Source organism: Anabrus simplex, chromosome 9 (assembly GCF_040414725.1).
Source record: "Anabrus simplex isolate iqAnaSimp1 chromosome 9, ASM4041472v1, whole genome shotgun sequence".
Classification (NCBI taxonomy): Eukaryota; Metazoa; Arthropoda; class Insecta; order Orthoptera; family Tettigoniidae; genus Anabrus; species Anabrus simplex.
The window spans coordinates 59183239-59199992 of NC_090273.1; the positions used below are offsets into that span (position 1 = coordinate 59183239).

At 43.0% G+C, this 16754-nt stretch overlaps 1 protein-coding gene across 1 annotated transcript in view; it reads left to right on the forward strand.

The window, feature by feature from the left end:
- The window catches only part of LOC136880858 (kinesin-like protein CG14535), a 415061-nt gene extending 399510 nt beyond the window's left edge, over positions 1 to 15551 (forward strand). The window contains exons 12-14 of the mRNA XM_067153399.2: positions 5028 to 5269; positions 7198 to 7368; positions 14720 to 15551. Coding sequence (XP_067009500.2) covers positions 5028 to 5269; positions 7198 to 7368; positions 14720 to 14871 — 565 coding nt within the window. The 3' untranslated portion in view covers positions 14872 to 15551. The remainder of the gene's footprint in view (positions 1 to 5027; positions 5270 to 7197; positions 7369 to 14719) is intronic.
- Positions 15552 to 16754: the final 1203 nt, after the last annotated feature.

Below are 16754 nucleotides of genomic sequence, written 5' to 3' on the forward strand. Positions count from 1 at the left end.
TAATTACTGCCACTTTCTCCTTTTGGCATGTATCGTTAAAATAGGGTCCTATTCCCAGAGCAACGTATATTACTGATGTATAACGCCGATTCAAGTACTTTTCAGGTTGGTGCATTTGTGCATTTCTCACTCTTCCCTTGACTTTTAGTTAACAGGTTAAAGGATTGAAGGTGTAAGCTTCTGCTCGCAGTACATGTTCATCCAACGCAACCACTCAATTGTCTTACTGGTACTATTGTGCATACGGTTGAGCAGGAAAATTCCCAGTATCTTTCGTAACATCCTCAATACCATGACATGCAATGGGTAGTCCAGCACTCTGTATCAAACAGTGCATTGATTATGGTAAGATCACAATCTGAATAACACAGAGGAACCGCTAACATCTGTCCCAGCATCCGTAACGTAATTACTGACCGCCCATTAAAAACTCTCAAGTGTCTATTACTCTGCCCTCGGGTTCCTAGGTGCCCAGAGTTTGTATGAGGGCAGTCCGAAACGAATGCCCCATATTATTTTACAAAGCGAGTTAGTGTTTATTACTTTGGAAGTACATTGTTACGTCCGTTAGATACACAGTGTCACTTCTCTACACAGTATTTATCCTTTCCTACTGTCTCACAACTCCTCGGGATGAGTGCATTTTGTCTGCACGTTATAAGTCTGGTCCGGTATGTCAAATCCACTGCGCAGCAACCGTCACGAGGGAGTCATTATCTTCAAACATCTTTCTGTGAGGCGAATCGTTCGGTAGTCAAGGGGTACCAGATGAGAGCTCTAAAGCGGGTTTGGCAATATTGCCCATCTTGGCCTTTCGATAGCGTCTTTAATTTTCTGACCAACATGTGGTCGAGCGCTGTTGATAACATCAAGATATCAAAAATATCCTGTCGATGTCCACGTTGTCGATAACGTTTCAGTCGATGGTGAAGTTTCTTTAGGGTTGCTATATATGTGTCGGATTTAAGGTTGTGCCTTGAACCATGATGTCCGCAAGCAGGAGTCGTTCTGCCGAATCCCAGAAAACGATAGTCACCACTTTTCCTCCCGAATTTATATGAGACCATTCCACTGATTACCTTCTCTTCTACGGTTCAAAGTGGTGTAGCGTCCGACTCGTTGGCTGGATGGTCAGCGTACTGGCCTTCGGTTCAGAGGGTTCCGGGTTTGATTCCCGGCCGGGTCGGGGATTTTAACCTTCATTGGTTAATTCCAATGACCCGGGGGCTGGGTGTTCGTGCTGACCCCAACATCCCTGCCACTCACACACCACCCATAACACTATCCTCAACCACAATAACACGAAGTTACCTACACATGGCAGATATCGCCCACCCTCATCGGAGGGTCTGCCTCACAAGGGCTGCACTCGGCTAGAAATAGCCACACAAAATTAAATTAAGTGGTGTAGCCATGTATCATCACCCGTTACAATTATTCTTGAAAAGAAGAGTTTCCGTACTATTCTCGTACAGCACCAATAGTTCGCTGTACAGTCTTTCGTGTTTCATTATGGATAGCTGTCAACATGCTTGGAACCTACCGGGAGCAAACCTTTTTTTATCCCCTGCTGTTTCAGTATTCTGTACACACTTGCTTCGCCACGTCCCACTTGGTGTGACATTTTGCTTACAATAACACGTTGTTTCCCATAACCTTATTGTTAACGCGCTTGACTTTGTCAGGTGTTTGTGCGGCGTTCAGGCTGCCATTGTGAGGTGAGTATTGAATTTTGAAGTGCCTATTGTTGCCCGATAAATTCGGTGCCTGGAGACATACTGTGTGCAACCGAGAGCCTCATCTCCATGGACTGGCTTCTACCACTTGTGAATGTTTCGTATGAGTTCATTCTCACAGCACAGAAACTTCTATAACAGCGCTATAAAGGCGCGCTGACACCTAGCATGAATGTTACCATCACACTGTGCGTGGAATCCGTTTGAAATAAGTGTTAATGTAATTGATAAACTTGCTTCTGTGGACTCTGTAAATAACACACGTTCTGCATTAGTCATGAGAAGTTCAATTGATGTGGATCTAGCCGGTGGATGCAGTGGCTGGACGAACTGATAGAAACCAATAGCGATGCCAAAGATCTCCAGTGTTCATCAGCGGGTATCACGTTATCGCCTTAACGAGAAATCTAGTTTAGCTGAGTCCAAGTTGGGTGTGAAAATTAGTGGTAGAAATATTAACCTCCTCAGTTACACCGGCAGTACCACTTTATTGGCAGAAAACAAAGAGGATCTTGGCCAGGAAGACAATGAACGAATGTGAGAACGATGGACTACAATTAGATATCAAGAATATTAAGATCATTGTGACAGCAGAAAGCATAAATGTAACGACAAAACTAACATTAAAGAAATAGAGGTGCTTGAGGATTTCGTCTTCCTTGGTTCTAAAATTAATGACGAAAATGACTGCATACATCAAGTCAAGTAGGTACACTAGTGTCCAGAAGTTAAACATAATCACTAAACGAGGCCATACCGCCTGATAGGAATGTCAGACGGATTGCTGAACAAACGGAAGCTGAATCACACACCATATGACACACAACTTGTCAAAAACGTTCTCATAGCTAAGGTACACCTTTGACAACAACTAACAAAACTTGACAAAGTCTTCCACAACAAAGTATGCTGTTAATAGGATGTATGGTTACCCGCAACGGCCATACATGCTTCGCACCGGCTTGGCATGCTCTCTATGAGATGTTCCAAGAGCTCTTGTGGCAGTCGATCCCTTTCCTCCGAAAGGGCAATGCGAAGGTCTTAGACGGTCCTTGGTGGAGGCTGGCGGGATGCAATTCGCCTCTCTAATGTATCCCAGGCATGTTCTATAGGATTCAGATCCACAGACCTCGCTGGCCAGTCCATGCGATGAATATCTTCCCCAGCCAGAAATTCATCCACCAGAGCAGCGCGGTGCGGTCGATCATTATCGTCCATTAAGATGAAGTCTGGACCAACCTCACCTCTGAAGAGTCGAACATGTGGTCTTAGTACCTCATTACTGTACCTCTGAGCATTAGTAGTGTTCCTTCTACCACCCATGAAGATGTGCAAGTCCGTACGGCCATTCAACATGATGCCGCTCCACACCGTGACGCCACCATCACCATACTTGTCCTATTCCACGATGTTCCTGTGGTTGTATCGGCTACCAGGTTCTCTCGAGATTAGTGTGCGACGAGAATCATTCTGCAAATTGAAGCGGCATTCATCTGTGAAGAGCACATACCTCCATTCATTCATGGTCCAGTTTCGATGTTGCTGGAGTGAGCGGGACGCACACCGCTGGACGTCGGGTAGACAGCCCTGGTGTTCTGAGCTTCCGGTACACAATTTGCCGGAAAACGGCAACCCCTGAGATGGCTGCAAGCTCCGCCGACAACTGCCTTGTAGATGCACTCCTATTTCGTCGGGCGGTTAAGGCCAGATATCGGTCCTGCTGTTGAGTCGTTACCCTTGGTCGACCTGGTACTGGCCTACGACTAACATGTCCTGTGTCTCGAAATCGTCTCCAAAGCCTGAAAAATGACACTTTGTGGCACATTCAAGAATATGGCGACTTCGGTCTGTGTCTGGTCTGCTTCCAGGCGGCCGAGTATTCTACCCTGCAAAACGGGGTCCAAATGGCGTCGTTGTGCCATTATGTTGTCACGTTCAACATGAGGCTACACTCCGCACACGATAACAGAGCAAATACGACTGAGGGACTATTGGGCGGAGGTTCTGGCTGCGTTTACCTTGCGGTTACTCCTCTAGTCAAAGCAGGGAACACTCCTTTCCTATACAGAGCGAACACGTAAGGTTGGTAGGTGCACATGTCGTGCGATTTGCGGTCTATTTCGTGTTGCCCTGCTTACTCGTAACTTATGCTTAACTTTTGGACACTAGTGTAGTAGCTGGAACTTGTGGGGAGCCCAATGATATGCTTGCAAAATATCTGGGGAAACAGGGACTTGAGTAAGAGAACCAAATGCGGACTGGCCAGTGCCATCGTTTCCACTATAGCCATTTACGGCTGCGAAACATTGACCCAGCGTAAGGCTGACATGAGAATGATCGATGGATTTGAGCTTATGTGTTGGCCACGTCTGATGAGGATGTTATGGAGAACCAGAAATAGTTGCAGCTCGTCAAGCCCAAAATCTCCTTGGAGTGTGACGAAAGTTTTCTTACCGTGGGTAGATTATGAGAAGTTTGGTACCTTCCTCGCAAAGTATTTTATGCTCAGAATAGTGGTTCGCAAAGGAGAAACTGCCGGGCCGACTGTCTCAGACGGTTGAGGGGCTGGCCTTCTGACCCCAGCTTGGCAGGTTTGATCCTAGCTCAGTCCGGTAGTATTTGAATATGCTCAAATGTCAGCCTCGTGGCGGTTTAATTTTACTGGCACGTAAAAGAACTCTTGCCGGACTAAATTCCGGCATCTCGTCGTCTCCAAAGACCAAAAAGTAGTTAGTAGGACTCAAAGCCAATTTTGTACCATTATTAAAAGAGGTCTGGAAAGCCAAGATCACATTCGTTGGATGGTGTCTAAGGAGATAATGGCAGGCGACTGGTGAAATGAAGGAAGCTGAATGGAGATACATGGTCCATAATATGATTAAGGACCGTACTCGACTGAGCTGATGGAGAGACAGGGTGTATGATACACGGCATATTACTATAATCGATTTAACTATTGGTACATAGATGGTAACATTAGCATGTTTTCATTTACGTCATTGTGGAAACGTTCTATTAAAGAATGTAGACTCTAAGTTTGCTGCTAGAGTATAGGTCCAGTTAATTTCATTTCTGAAAACATTTCAGAAATATATCATTATCTAGAGTAATTTTTGGATGTTAAATATTGTGAATTGTATAATTACGGAAGAGTCGAAATATTTTCAGTGATCCAGCTCCCACTAAAATATATGTATTTTTTAAATACAATACGCTGGTCTCAGATTTTATTCCTGTTATTTTAGTCGCGCCCAGATTCTCTTCGTAACGAATGTTTTCTCTCTGTGACAGACTGAAGCCATCTCCTCACTTGGCGCCTGAAGGATATGACAGTGGACATGACTCTGGGAGTCCACGACCCTGCAAGGTGAGCCCTCTACCACTGCAACTGAAGTGTTCGTCACGGCCAGGGTGCGAGAGCTCGGGCTATGACAGTGTTGTTCGCGACAGTGAGAGTTCTAGTTTTGTCTCCAGTCAGGACTCAGATAATGGATCGCAGCCTGAACTACATGATCCTGGAGGTGTCAATAAGGGTAAATAATGTGTGTAGTGGTGATGGGCTTTGAAATTAATGCAGTCAACCACTTTGGTATTCCCATTAATTCACCCCTTTTTGACTTCTGAATGCTTCTCCCTGATATAGTTAGGTAAAGTATAATTCTCGCTCTTCCTATTGCTTGCTTTGCGTGTAATGTTTCTAGTCCTATTGTACCCATGACAAAATTTCTAGGAACTAATTTATATAAATCTAGTGTCTTTTATTTTGAATGCGATTTTACTTTTCATACATATAACTGTTGTAAAAACAGGAAAATAATGTAATAGCGCTGAGATAGTGTATTCTATTGTAACCGGCATAGTCGTCATAGTGTATTGAAAGATTCTTTAGAGTTCACTGAAGATGATCATTTGAAGTTACTATTAATTGAGGGCTGCACTTTAAAAGTGCCTGGTTGACTCTTTTATTTTACATGTCAAATGGGCTGCTTTTTCGTGCGCCACTGTATACAGTGGGTTTGTACAACAGTGAGTGATATCTCGAGCTGTGTTTAGGCTGTTCAATATTATTCACTAGAATGTACCAGATCGTTCAAACAATAATGGCGTATTCAAAAGAAAAATGTAGACTGTGGACGTTGTACTTGTTCGGATGTATCCATTGCATACCAGTGTTGCATCGATTATTTCCTCTGCTTCTGAGCTATTATTACAAACACCAAGCCATATAGGTTTGGCTTTCTCGTGAGTTATTTGCAGCATGTTGCCAGCTCTGTCTTATATTCCAATCAAACTCGCCTATAAAAATCGTAACTACCAGGTAGTTATTTAAAGACAGAGAAACCTGAATATGTCTTATGGCTGGGATTCATATGAAATTAGCGATTCGAAATATGGAACGCGATGTTGCCTAGCAACTGTGCACGCTGCCTTATGACTAGGTGGTGGTAGTGATTATTGTTTTGAGAGGAAGTAAAGTGGACAAACATCCTCTATTAAAACTAGTAAGAGGGGAAAATGGAAGGGATCCGACAATTCGAAAAATGAAGGTATCAGACAAAGAATGCTAGTTGCTTTACATCGCACCGACACAGATAGGTCTTATGGCGACGATGGGACAGGGAAGGGCTAGGAGGGGGAAGGAAGCGGCCGTGGCCTTAATTAAGGTACAGCCCCAGCATTTGCCTGGTGTGAAAATGGGAAACCACGGAAAACCATTTTCAGGGCTGCCGACAGTGGGGTTCGAACCTACTATCTCCCGAATACTGGATACTGGCCGCACTTAAGCGACTGCAGCTATCGAGCTCGGTGCCAAAGAATGACAAGGAACTTAGCGATTCAAAATGTGTAACGTATTTTTATCTATCAACTGTTGATATTTCTTATATGGTCGTGACTGAGGGACATATTTGTAATCATTTGATTTTCCCAAAAGAGAAAATTGGCACCTAGTTTTTGGAATGGTGGCTCTAAATGGGTGAAATAGAATTATGTTTCTCTACTGGGAAGTCGATTTTTAGTGACGAACTCTTTTTGTTATTAGACAACAAACGACGTACCAAGTGCGAGCATGTCTAAAGCAGAAGAAATAAATGATTCATGTATGTTAACACGATAAGAAAGGATACTAAATATGAATTCCGTCCGGCTCTATGGCTAAATGGTTAGCGTGCTGGGCTTTGGTCACAGGGGTCCCGGGTCCGATTCCCGGCAGGGTCGTGAATTTTAACCATCATTGGTTAATTTCGCTGGGTATATGTGTCGGCTTCATCATCATTTCATCCTCATCACAACGCGCAGGTCGCCTACGGGAGTCAAATCGAAAGACCTGCACCTGGCGAGCCGAACATGTCCTCGGACACTCCCGGCCATTTCATTTCAGTTCATGAATTCCGTGTATGCATGCATATATAACGCACTACAAGTAATGGTAAATATAAATTATATTAACGTGTGCTTCCAGTGCCTGTTCTACAGTATTGTAGAGAAGATGTGGAGAGGTTGGAAAGGAGGTGGACTGAGGTGCGAGGAGAAAGAATTAGAGAACTGCGACAAGAGCAGTCCGAGCTCAAGAAAGAATTAGCTGCAGCCAAACGACGTCTGCTCATCCCCGCCAACAGGTGGAGCTACGAACGTAAGTGAGTTTCATTTTGTCATTTTTGTATCGCACTGTAGTATGGTAATCTGAAATAATAGTGTAGCTTGGATTTAAAATGTGAATTGTAAGAAAAGAAGTATTTCCCGCTAGATAGCGCTTACTCTACATCTTATTCCATTGTTACATTCAGCAGTCGTCCATTCATCACAATCGCATTGAAACCATTCTGGGGCGTGGTAGCTGAGTGACATCGTTACTAGTTTATTTTGGTTTTATTTTAGTTTGGTTTTGTTAGTTTATTTGCTTTTGGCTGATGACGTAGAGTGGAGTTGGAAGAGGCGGGGATAGGCCTGACCTATCTCAAGCTAAAGTGTTGATTCGGTACGTCTGCACATGTAAAGTAGAATAAAGTAGTGAATAGTGTTAGATTAGAGGAAGTAAGTTGTCAATGAGACAGTGAAAGATGAGCCGAGTTATGGAATCCGTCTCGGCAGTGAAATATAGGTGTGACAGCCTACAGGTAGAGCTAGGCAATCCGCACACATGTGGGTTGTTACAGGAAGGAGTGGTGAGGAAATAACATTGACAGCTTAAAGGGTCTATGAGGTATCGGTTTCCGAACCTCATGAGACATGTCTGGTCGTGACATCCCAGGGAAGGGTGGTAGCAGTTCCTCACCAGGGGTGATGTCGCGGCCAGAGAGATTTAGGATAGATTTAGTATATATTCATGTAGTAAAGTAGTTAGTTTAGTTAGGTGGTGTGTTGCATGTGGAGCTGGCGATCCGCCCATGTGCAAGATGCTACAAAGTAGATTTAGAAGTAGTTAAGTAGTATATTCATGTAGTAAAGTAGTTAGTTTAGTTAGGTGGTGTGCTGCATGTGGAGCTGGCGATCCGCCCATGTGCAGGATACTACAAAGTAGATTTAGAAGTAGTTAAGTAGTAAGTAGTTAGTATCTAGCTATAAACAGTCTGTGAGTGTTTATTTTATTGGAACATTGTAACTGGGCGAAAGCCTGTTATGTTCAGTTCAATAAATTCATTCATTCATTCATACTAGTTTCTCGCCCCGGTTTGTATCTCTGCTAATACATGTTACATCTTAGAAACCTAATTTTGTATCCATGAGATTTAGATTCCACGTAAAACTGAAGGTTCCGTAATAATAATAATAATAATAATAATAATAATAATAATAATAATAATAATAATAATAATCACGTCCAGATTTAGCAACACTGCCCGAAAAACCCATTTGAAGCGATCTGATTGGCTAACTTCAGCAGATGATAAAATGTCAACGGTGTGAGATATCGAATTATTGTTTTCAAATTATTTATCATATTGCCAACCCTCTAACGTTCATATATCCGGATCACGTCGTTTCCGACTATCCTGTATAATACTGATATTATTATTATTATTATTATTATTATTATTATTATTATTATTATTATTATTAACCAGCCCTTTGGTGCAAGCAACGGCCGTAGCCGTGTTGAAACACCGGATCCCCTGAGATCTCCGAAGTTAAGCAACATTGGGCGTGGTCAAGATTTAGATGGGTTACCACGCGCTGTTGGTGGGGGTAAGGGAATGGAGGAGCGGAACGGAACTGGCCACCCTACAGTACGTAAACTCTGGCTCAGGCACACCTCTGCGGAGGTTCGGACCTGCCTTCGGGCAGAATACACCCTTACCTTACCTTTTGGTGTAGAGTGCCTGTCTCTTATTCCAAGGCCCCGGGTTCGTTTTCCGGCCACTTCAAGGATTTTAATTCTGAGCTGAGGAGCAGAGCAGGATTGACAAGACGAAAACGCACAGTGAGAAGACTAAACTAACTGCCATAACTAAAAAATGCCTTTTTTAGAGAGTAATACTCTCTCTCTCTCTCTATCTCTATCTCTCTCTGTTAAGCCAAGGACATTTGAAGTGGTGAAGGTGATGTAGTCCGCCTCTGTGGTGTAGTGGTTGGTGTGATTAGCTGCCACCCCCGGATGTCCGGGTTCGATTCCCGGCTCTGCCACGAAATTTGAAAAGTGGTACGAGGGCTGGAACGGGGTCCACTCAGCCTCAGGAGGTCAACTGAGTAGAGATGGGTTCGATTCACATCTCAGCCAACCTGGAAGTGGTTTTCCGTGGTTTCCCACTTCTCCTCCAGGCAAATGCCGGGATGTTACCTAACTTAAGGCCACGGCCACTTCCTTCCCTTTTCCTTGTCTATCCCTTCCAATCTTCCCATCCCCCCAAGCCCCCTGTTCAGCATAGCAGGTGAGACCGCCTGGGCGAGGTACTGGTCATTCTCCCCAGTTGTATCCCCCGACCCAGAGTCTGAAGCTCCAGGACACTGCCCTTGAGGTGGTAGAGGTGGGATCCATCGCTGAGTCCGAGGGAAAAGCCAACCGTGGAGGGTAAGCAGATTAAGAAAGAAAGAAAGAAGGTGATGTACGGAAAAGGCGAGAGGGGTGACAGCCGTAGCCTATACTAGGAACTGCCCCAGCATTCGCCTTGGTGCATGAAAATGGAAAACTACCGGAAACCATTCTCAAGACAGCCGACGGTTAACCATCAGAGTACAGAGGCGTAGAGCCACGGTAGAGCTGTAGTTAATCCTCCTCTGTTCGGTTGGCCTGTCCGAGTGCAGAGCTGTCGGACCACGAATCAGCCGGTGGCCATTTGTAGGCCACCTGCAACCTCCGACCTACAGAACGTCATTCTTATCTGGGTAAGTTGTCCAAACGTTGTGCATTTTATAATGGTTTGAAAACGTAAGCCACTTAAGAGTGGCTTGTTTGACGAAATGACTTCTTGCTCAACTGGAAAACCCGAGAGAATTCGGGTTTGATTTCCAAAGGGGTTCATTTATTCAACACCATGCTGTAGGGGTGTTTCATGAGGCTAAAAGTACCCTCTGCGTACTGTTATCCCGTCCTATAAGTACTACAGGTAGCGGCGTTGTTGTCAATTCCTCTGCGAATTCTCTGAGAGGTTTTTCGTTTTTAATGCATGTGTCAACAATAAAGTGTGTAAGAGAATACTGTAGCGAGTAAGGGTATATTTTGAGTTTACATGGGCTACCTACCTGTGATAGACCCTATACTCAATCGTAATTTGAATAGAAATAGTAATTTCCACTTGCTAAAGCATTTTACTGTTTATTCAAGAAATGGTAACAAGAATGTTATAATTGTAAGAATCGTATTCCAGGTGAAATTAAATGTGGGTGAAATAAAGATATATAGCGCATTTCAAAATAATGATGTCTTTCAGGTGTCTTTGCAACTGTGATTGATGACTACTTAATCCTCTTATGCATGATTAAATATTATAAACATATTTTAATTATGTTTCTGTTCAAAATGCAACATATTTTATAGGACAGGAACGGAATTAAGCACAGTGAAGTGTTTTCTCAGGACTGATGTGTAGATTGCGCTGCTATCTTTTGGCGAACCTTCTTACAAATGCATTCACCATGTCGCTGGTGCGACGTATGTTCGACGTTACCCCACGCTTTCCTTTTTTTGTTTTTTGTTGAGAGCGAGTACAGAGAGTCTCAGGGCGAAAACTATACCCTTCAACTCATCTGTTTCCGCGAATTGAGTCGGAAAATCTCCATCACGTACACTGGAGGGGGAAAGAGCGATCTGGCATGGAAGGAAAAAATGTACCCCCATGTCAGGAATGAAACCCCTCTTCGCTAAGCTGTTAAAAATTCTAATTTTTGGGTTTGGAGTAAAATAATAAGAATTTGCGGAGGGTAAGGGGAAAGCTTCGCTTCTTAACAAAAGAGCCTTTCCGGGGGTGATTTAATTTAGATTTTTAGTAATTTAGTGATTTAATTTAGAATAGGCTGAAAATGGGGGAGGGGGTGTTAACCGGTTAGAACAGGTCGTAAGTTAGCCAAGGGCCGCGATGTTTACTCTATAACGAGTGTTCGGCTTCTTGGTTCTTAAGACCCGTTTTAAGAGTAGGATGCCTGGATCGGTAGACTGACAAAGGAGGATTCTAGACTTGACGATCTTGATAATTGTGTGTACCTGAGATCTAATAAGCGGAATGCGAAGTTCGGTTCATATCTTTTTTATAGATCTCAGGAGTGGGGCTTTTGTCATTTTCCGGAGGGTTTTGTTTTGGAAAGCCTGTAGTTTTGACATATGAGTTTTCGGAATATAGCTCCAGGCCTCACAGCCATACAGCAGGATGGGCCTGAGACATGCTAAATAATGGTTTCGGACCAATGACCTTATATGTTAGGCCCCTTTAAACAATAAACACCACCACCATCATCATCATCATCATCATCATCATCATCATCATCATCATCATCATCAATAATGGTTTCTCTTAATGCTGTTAGAGATAACACCTATTATAAAGCAGAGGTCTCAGGACTGCCTTTCGTGCCGTGGCTCACTGTAAGGCCTGTTCTATATTCTGTCGCTAGATCTAACCACGGTCCATAATTATACTTAGAAATTTAATTTTGTTAGACCAAGACAGTGGGACATTATTAATAGATGACCAAGTTTAGGCCGGCGCTTGGTTTTTCGTGGGATTTATGTTCACCTTATACGCGCTATGTCATGTTAAACATATCTTCTTTCATTTCTATTTGTAGAACAGAGGGTATTTAAGAACACATGTATTTATTCACCCGCCTACTTCCCAGAGGCTCCCTAACACCTATCAATACCAGTCATATTTGTATATAACGGAACTGGATCGTATCCCCTGTTTGGGACCGTGCGCTGCGACTCATATCAGGAGTCCCTGGTTCAATCGAAATCGCAACATCCACGACGAGCTCAGCAGAGACAAGTTTAGTGCTAGAATCACGAAGACTTCCCAGAAATTCTATTCTGGACTTAACTCGAAACACAACGCCCTAATATCCTCTCTGGGCATTTCTGATACCGAAGGCCTCAATTACAGAAGGCGTAAGGTCATACTAGATTAGTCACCCATAGCGGGTGTAGGTCACATCAAATCAAATCAAATCAAAATCTCTTTATTTGCAAATGAGGTGTCTACATCCTAACTAGTGCGATTTCGTTAACCAGGACCTCCATATCCGACATCAATGCAGTTTAGATTATACATTGCAGAAGCAGCGTTCAAAACCCTAATGGGTTGAGGGGCTATAATGCGAGTCTGTCAAGAGATTGAGGCATGGGTAGTTCCCCTGTTCGGCTGCAAGATGAAACTGATTGTCTCAAAAAAATATAGACAGACTGATGAAGTAGTTCATAAAACTACGATTTTACGCCAGTTGAGCTTTTAACAACACACAGAATTTCGGAAAATGATGTGTGTCTAATCAAACGCCCAGGCATTTGGTTCCAGTCCATTGGTCGTGATTATGGGTGGTAATGTATTTGTGCACAGCATTTTTTGACATGACGTTAGTTACTCCTTACTTCAGGAGCGAATATCGTTACGTTAGTGTGTGTGTTTGTTCCTATGTCCAGTATCATGATGATGATGATGATGATGGTAGTGGTGGTGAAACTCGATGTCAGCCCATAGCCCACTGTCAGATGCTGGGTTCTGTAACCGTGCTAGAGGGGTCATACCATCTCCTGCAGGGAGAGAGACGGACAGTTAACCTGTCTGCGTCAGCGTGACTACTGGCAGTTCCAAAGACGTCGTGCTGGAGTATGGTAAGGCCAATAGTGCGTTGCTTATGAATACTCGGGGAACGTTTACCGTTAGCCGGGCTGAGTGGCTCAGACGGTTGAGGCACTGGCCTTCTGATCCCAACTTGGCAGGCTCGATCCTGACTCAGTCCGGTGGTATTTGAAGATACTCAAATACGTCAGCCTAGTGTCGGTAGATTTACTAGCACGTAAAGGAACTCATGTGCGACAAAATTCCGGCATCTCGGCGTCTCCGGAAACCGAAAAGTAGTTAGTGAGCCGTAAAGCCAATAACATCATCATCATCATCATCATCATCATCTGTTTACGCTCCAGGGTCGGTTTTTCCCTCGGACTCAACGAGGGATCCCACCTCTACCGCCTCAAGGGCAGTGTTCTGGAGCTTCAGACTCTGCGTCGGGGGATACAATTGGGGAGGATGACCAGTACCTCGGATGGGAAGTATGGAAGGGATAGACAAGGAAGAGAGAAAGAAGCGGTCGTGGTCTGAAGTTAGGTACCATCCCGGCATTTGCCTGGAGGTGAAGTGGGAAACCACGGAAAACCACTTCCAGGATGGCTGCGGAGGGAATCGAACCCCCTCTACTCAGTTGACCTCCCGAGGCTGAGTGGACCCCGTTCTAGCCCTCATACCACTTTTCAAAATTTCGTGGCAGAGCCGGGAATCTAACCCGGGCCTCCCGGCGTGGCAGCTAATCACATTAGCCACTACACCATAGAGGCGGACAGCCAATTATTATTATTATTATTATTATTATTATTATTATTATTATTATTATTATTATTATTATTAGCCGTTTGATCTCTCATTATCTCATTATAGCATCAGTACAGCACGGCGTACACTGTCACCAGTTTTTTTTATGTATTTTCATACGGTCAATGATCTTAGCAACTAAAAATATTTCTGACGAATAACACCATGGCTTTACGTCTCCATATGACGGACGAATCACAATCAACAGCGTCATTCGCATTCACTCCATTTGAACACCCCGGTGAGGTTGGAAATTGAGCCCAGGCTTTTGGCACGCAGTCTGGTGATTAGGATCATCACCCCTGTAGGACTAAGTTGCCCAGACAGATAAGGCGCCGGCTCTCTGAGCCTATGTTGGCAGGTTCGATCCTGGCTCCATTCGGTGGTATTTGAAGGTGCTCAAGTACGTCAGTCCCGTGTCGGAGGATTTACCGGCACGTAAAATAAATCCTGTGGGACAAAATTCTGGCACATTGGCGTCTGCGAAAACCGTAAAAGTGGTCAGTGGGTCGTAGAAATATTTTTGTGTTTTTCTGGCCTTACGTCGCAATGTCACAGAAAGATTTTATGATGACGATGGGATAGGAAAGGCCTATGAGTTGCAAGGAACCGGCCGTGGCCTCAATTCAGGTACAGCATTTGCTTTGTGTGAAAATGAAAAACCACGGAAAACCATCATCAGGGCTGCTGACAGTGAGGTTCGAACCCACTATATCCCGAATGAGAGCTCACAGCTGCGGGCCCCCCGCACGGCTAACTCGCTCGGTGGTGGTATTTCTTTCCTGGATCAGGAATTGAACCAGCAAAATATGTTTAAACAGCGACAGGCTTTAGAAAATTTGTGTTTTTTCGTATTGTGAAATGCCAAGAAATTGCAAATTGTTCTCCTGTATTTCTTTCTTGTTTTCAGCAAATACTGTTCTTCTTTTAAACAAGGACTAATGAGAGGTTGAATGTCTATGATTTCAGTCCATGTGGAGGCCAGCATGGATCATCGAAACCCTAGTTTCATCGAAGCTCTTCAGAGAGAAACAGAGATCCTCAGAAAAAGAGTGGAGGCTTGTAAATCTCACATCCTCATGGTCACCTGCTTTGATGCCATTCCAAGACTTAAAGACTGACTGAGATAACACTGGGCGATGAATACCTTGCAAAGGAGATGCTGCATTTCCGTGACATGCTTGGAAATAGTAGACATTATTTCGTATTTACTAAAAATTTTAAAAGACCCTTCAGCACACCTATTACTTTTGTTAGCTCACCGGTTTGGAGTGAGTTAAATACTATCCATAAACATTTGACTTTGAACTAACGATTTTACCGAGGATAACTTTGTTTTGAGTTTTCGTTATTGAAATAAATATTTTAAATTTTTATTTAAGTAAGTTAGTTTTAAATTTCCAATAGTGAAATTGAATTCAGCTCGAAATATCTGGGCAAAATCTGTGGTTTATGTTGGCTATATTCTGAATATCCAACGCATTTCAATACATTTCAACTATTCAGTGGCAAAAATTGAGTTGTTAAAAATCGAATCTGCTTCAGATCAGAGAATATCTAAGAATGATACTGGTATCTTTGAAACCTTTGCCAGTTTTTGAAATAAATGACAAGAATCCTTGCTGTTTAATCGTTACTTCTGCTTACTCATCATTGGATCGACAGTGCTTATTTCATTATAATATACAGTAATATAGGGCAGAGTCGATAATTAATACAGTTAAGTAAACATATAAAAGCACGTTTTCCTGGATTTAGATATCATACTATTTTCTATACTTCAGGATAGCTTGGGTTTGATACTGTGGAAATACAAAATATTATTCGGTACATTGCTTAAAATAGATGATATTTTCTCCGAGATCATAAAAACGCAGTCATATTTCATTGCAGTCTCTTCATGGGGTTTATATAAGCACTATATTTAATGTTTTGAGATTTTTACTCACCTATGTAAAGTAATTTTTTTGTACTGAAAGTAAATACATTTGTAAGAATTTTAAATCTCTCTAATGTCTATACTGTATTCTTCTCCGTGGCTCAAGCGGCAGCGCTGGTCTCACCGCTCGGTTCCGTGGTTCAAATATCGGTCACTGCGTGTGAGATATTTGCTGAACAAAGCGGAGGTGGGACAGGTTTTTCTCCGTGTACTCCGGTTTTTCCAGCAAATTTCTCCAATATAATTTTGTTTCACCTGTCAATCATTAATCATTGCCCCAGAGGAGTGTGACAGGCTTTATCCGGCACAAATCCTATGCTCGCCACTAGATGGAGGCTTCATTCATTCCATTCCTGACCCGATAGAATTACTGGAAACAGGCAGTAGATTTCAATATCAATAACCCATATCTGATCGCAATCCTACAGATTTAACAGCTTTAGAATATGATGATGGGAATAGTATTCCAAGCATGTCATGTAGAGTGAGTTATCTTGTGAATTACGAATTACTCCTGCCGTGTTCGTATGGTGGAGCTAATGTGGGATCAACGTAACTACATGTCTGTCCTATTTTATAAATAACCGTACTTGTGTATTATGTACATATAAGTATGTCATATGCTTTGTAATATATTTTATTTGTACAGAGTTATGTTGTAATAAAACGGTGCAATATAGATGTCGCTTTTCTGTCACCATGTGACTTGAGAAGAAAATGGCTTTTCATTTCACATTGTACCCATAGGACCTAGAGGTGTCACCAGACCAAGAACTGTGATATACAGTGTGATTCAGCAGCCCCTTCCAATATCGTTTGCTGCAGCCCAACTAACGTGTACATGGTTATAAGGATGATGTTGCCCTGCAGGCATACTGTATGGTTCTAATGTTCAATGAGCACATTTTGCACAGGATTTTGAACCCTAGCGAAATGTTATATCATCCGTTCGTAAAACACGACGCCTTGAGATCATGCAGCAACATCCCTTTACCATGTAACTATATTAATGAGTCGTGCCTCGTGACCGAGTGTAACGAAGAGGGGAATCAATGGATAAAACTA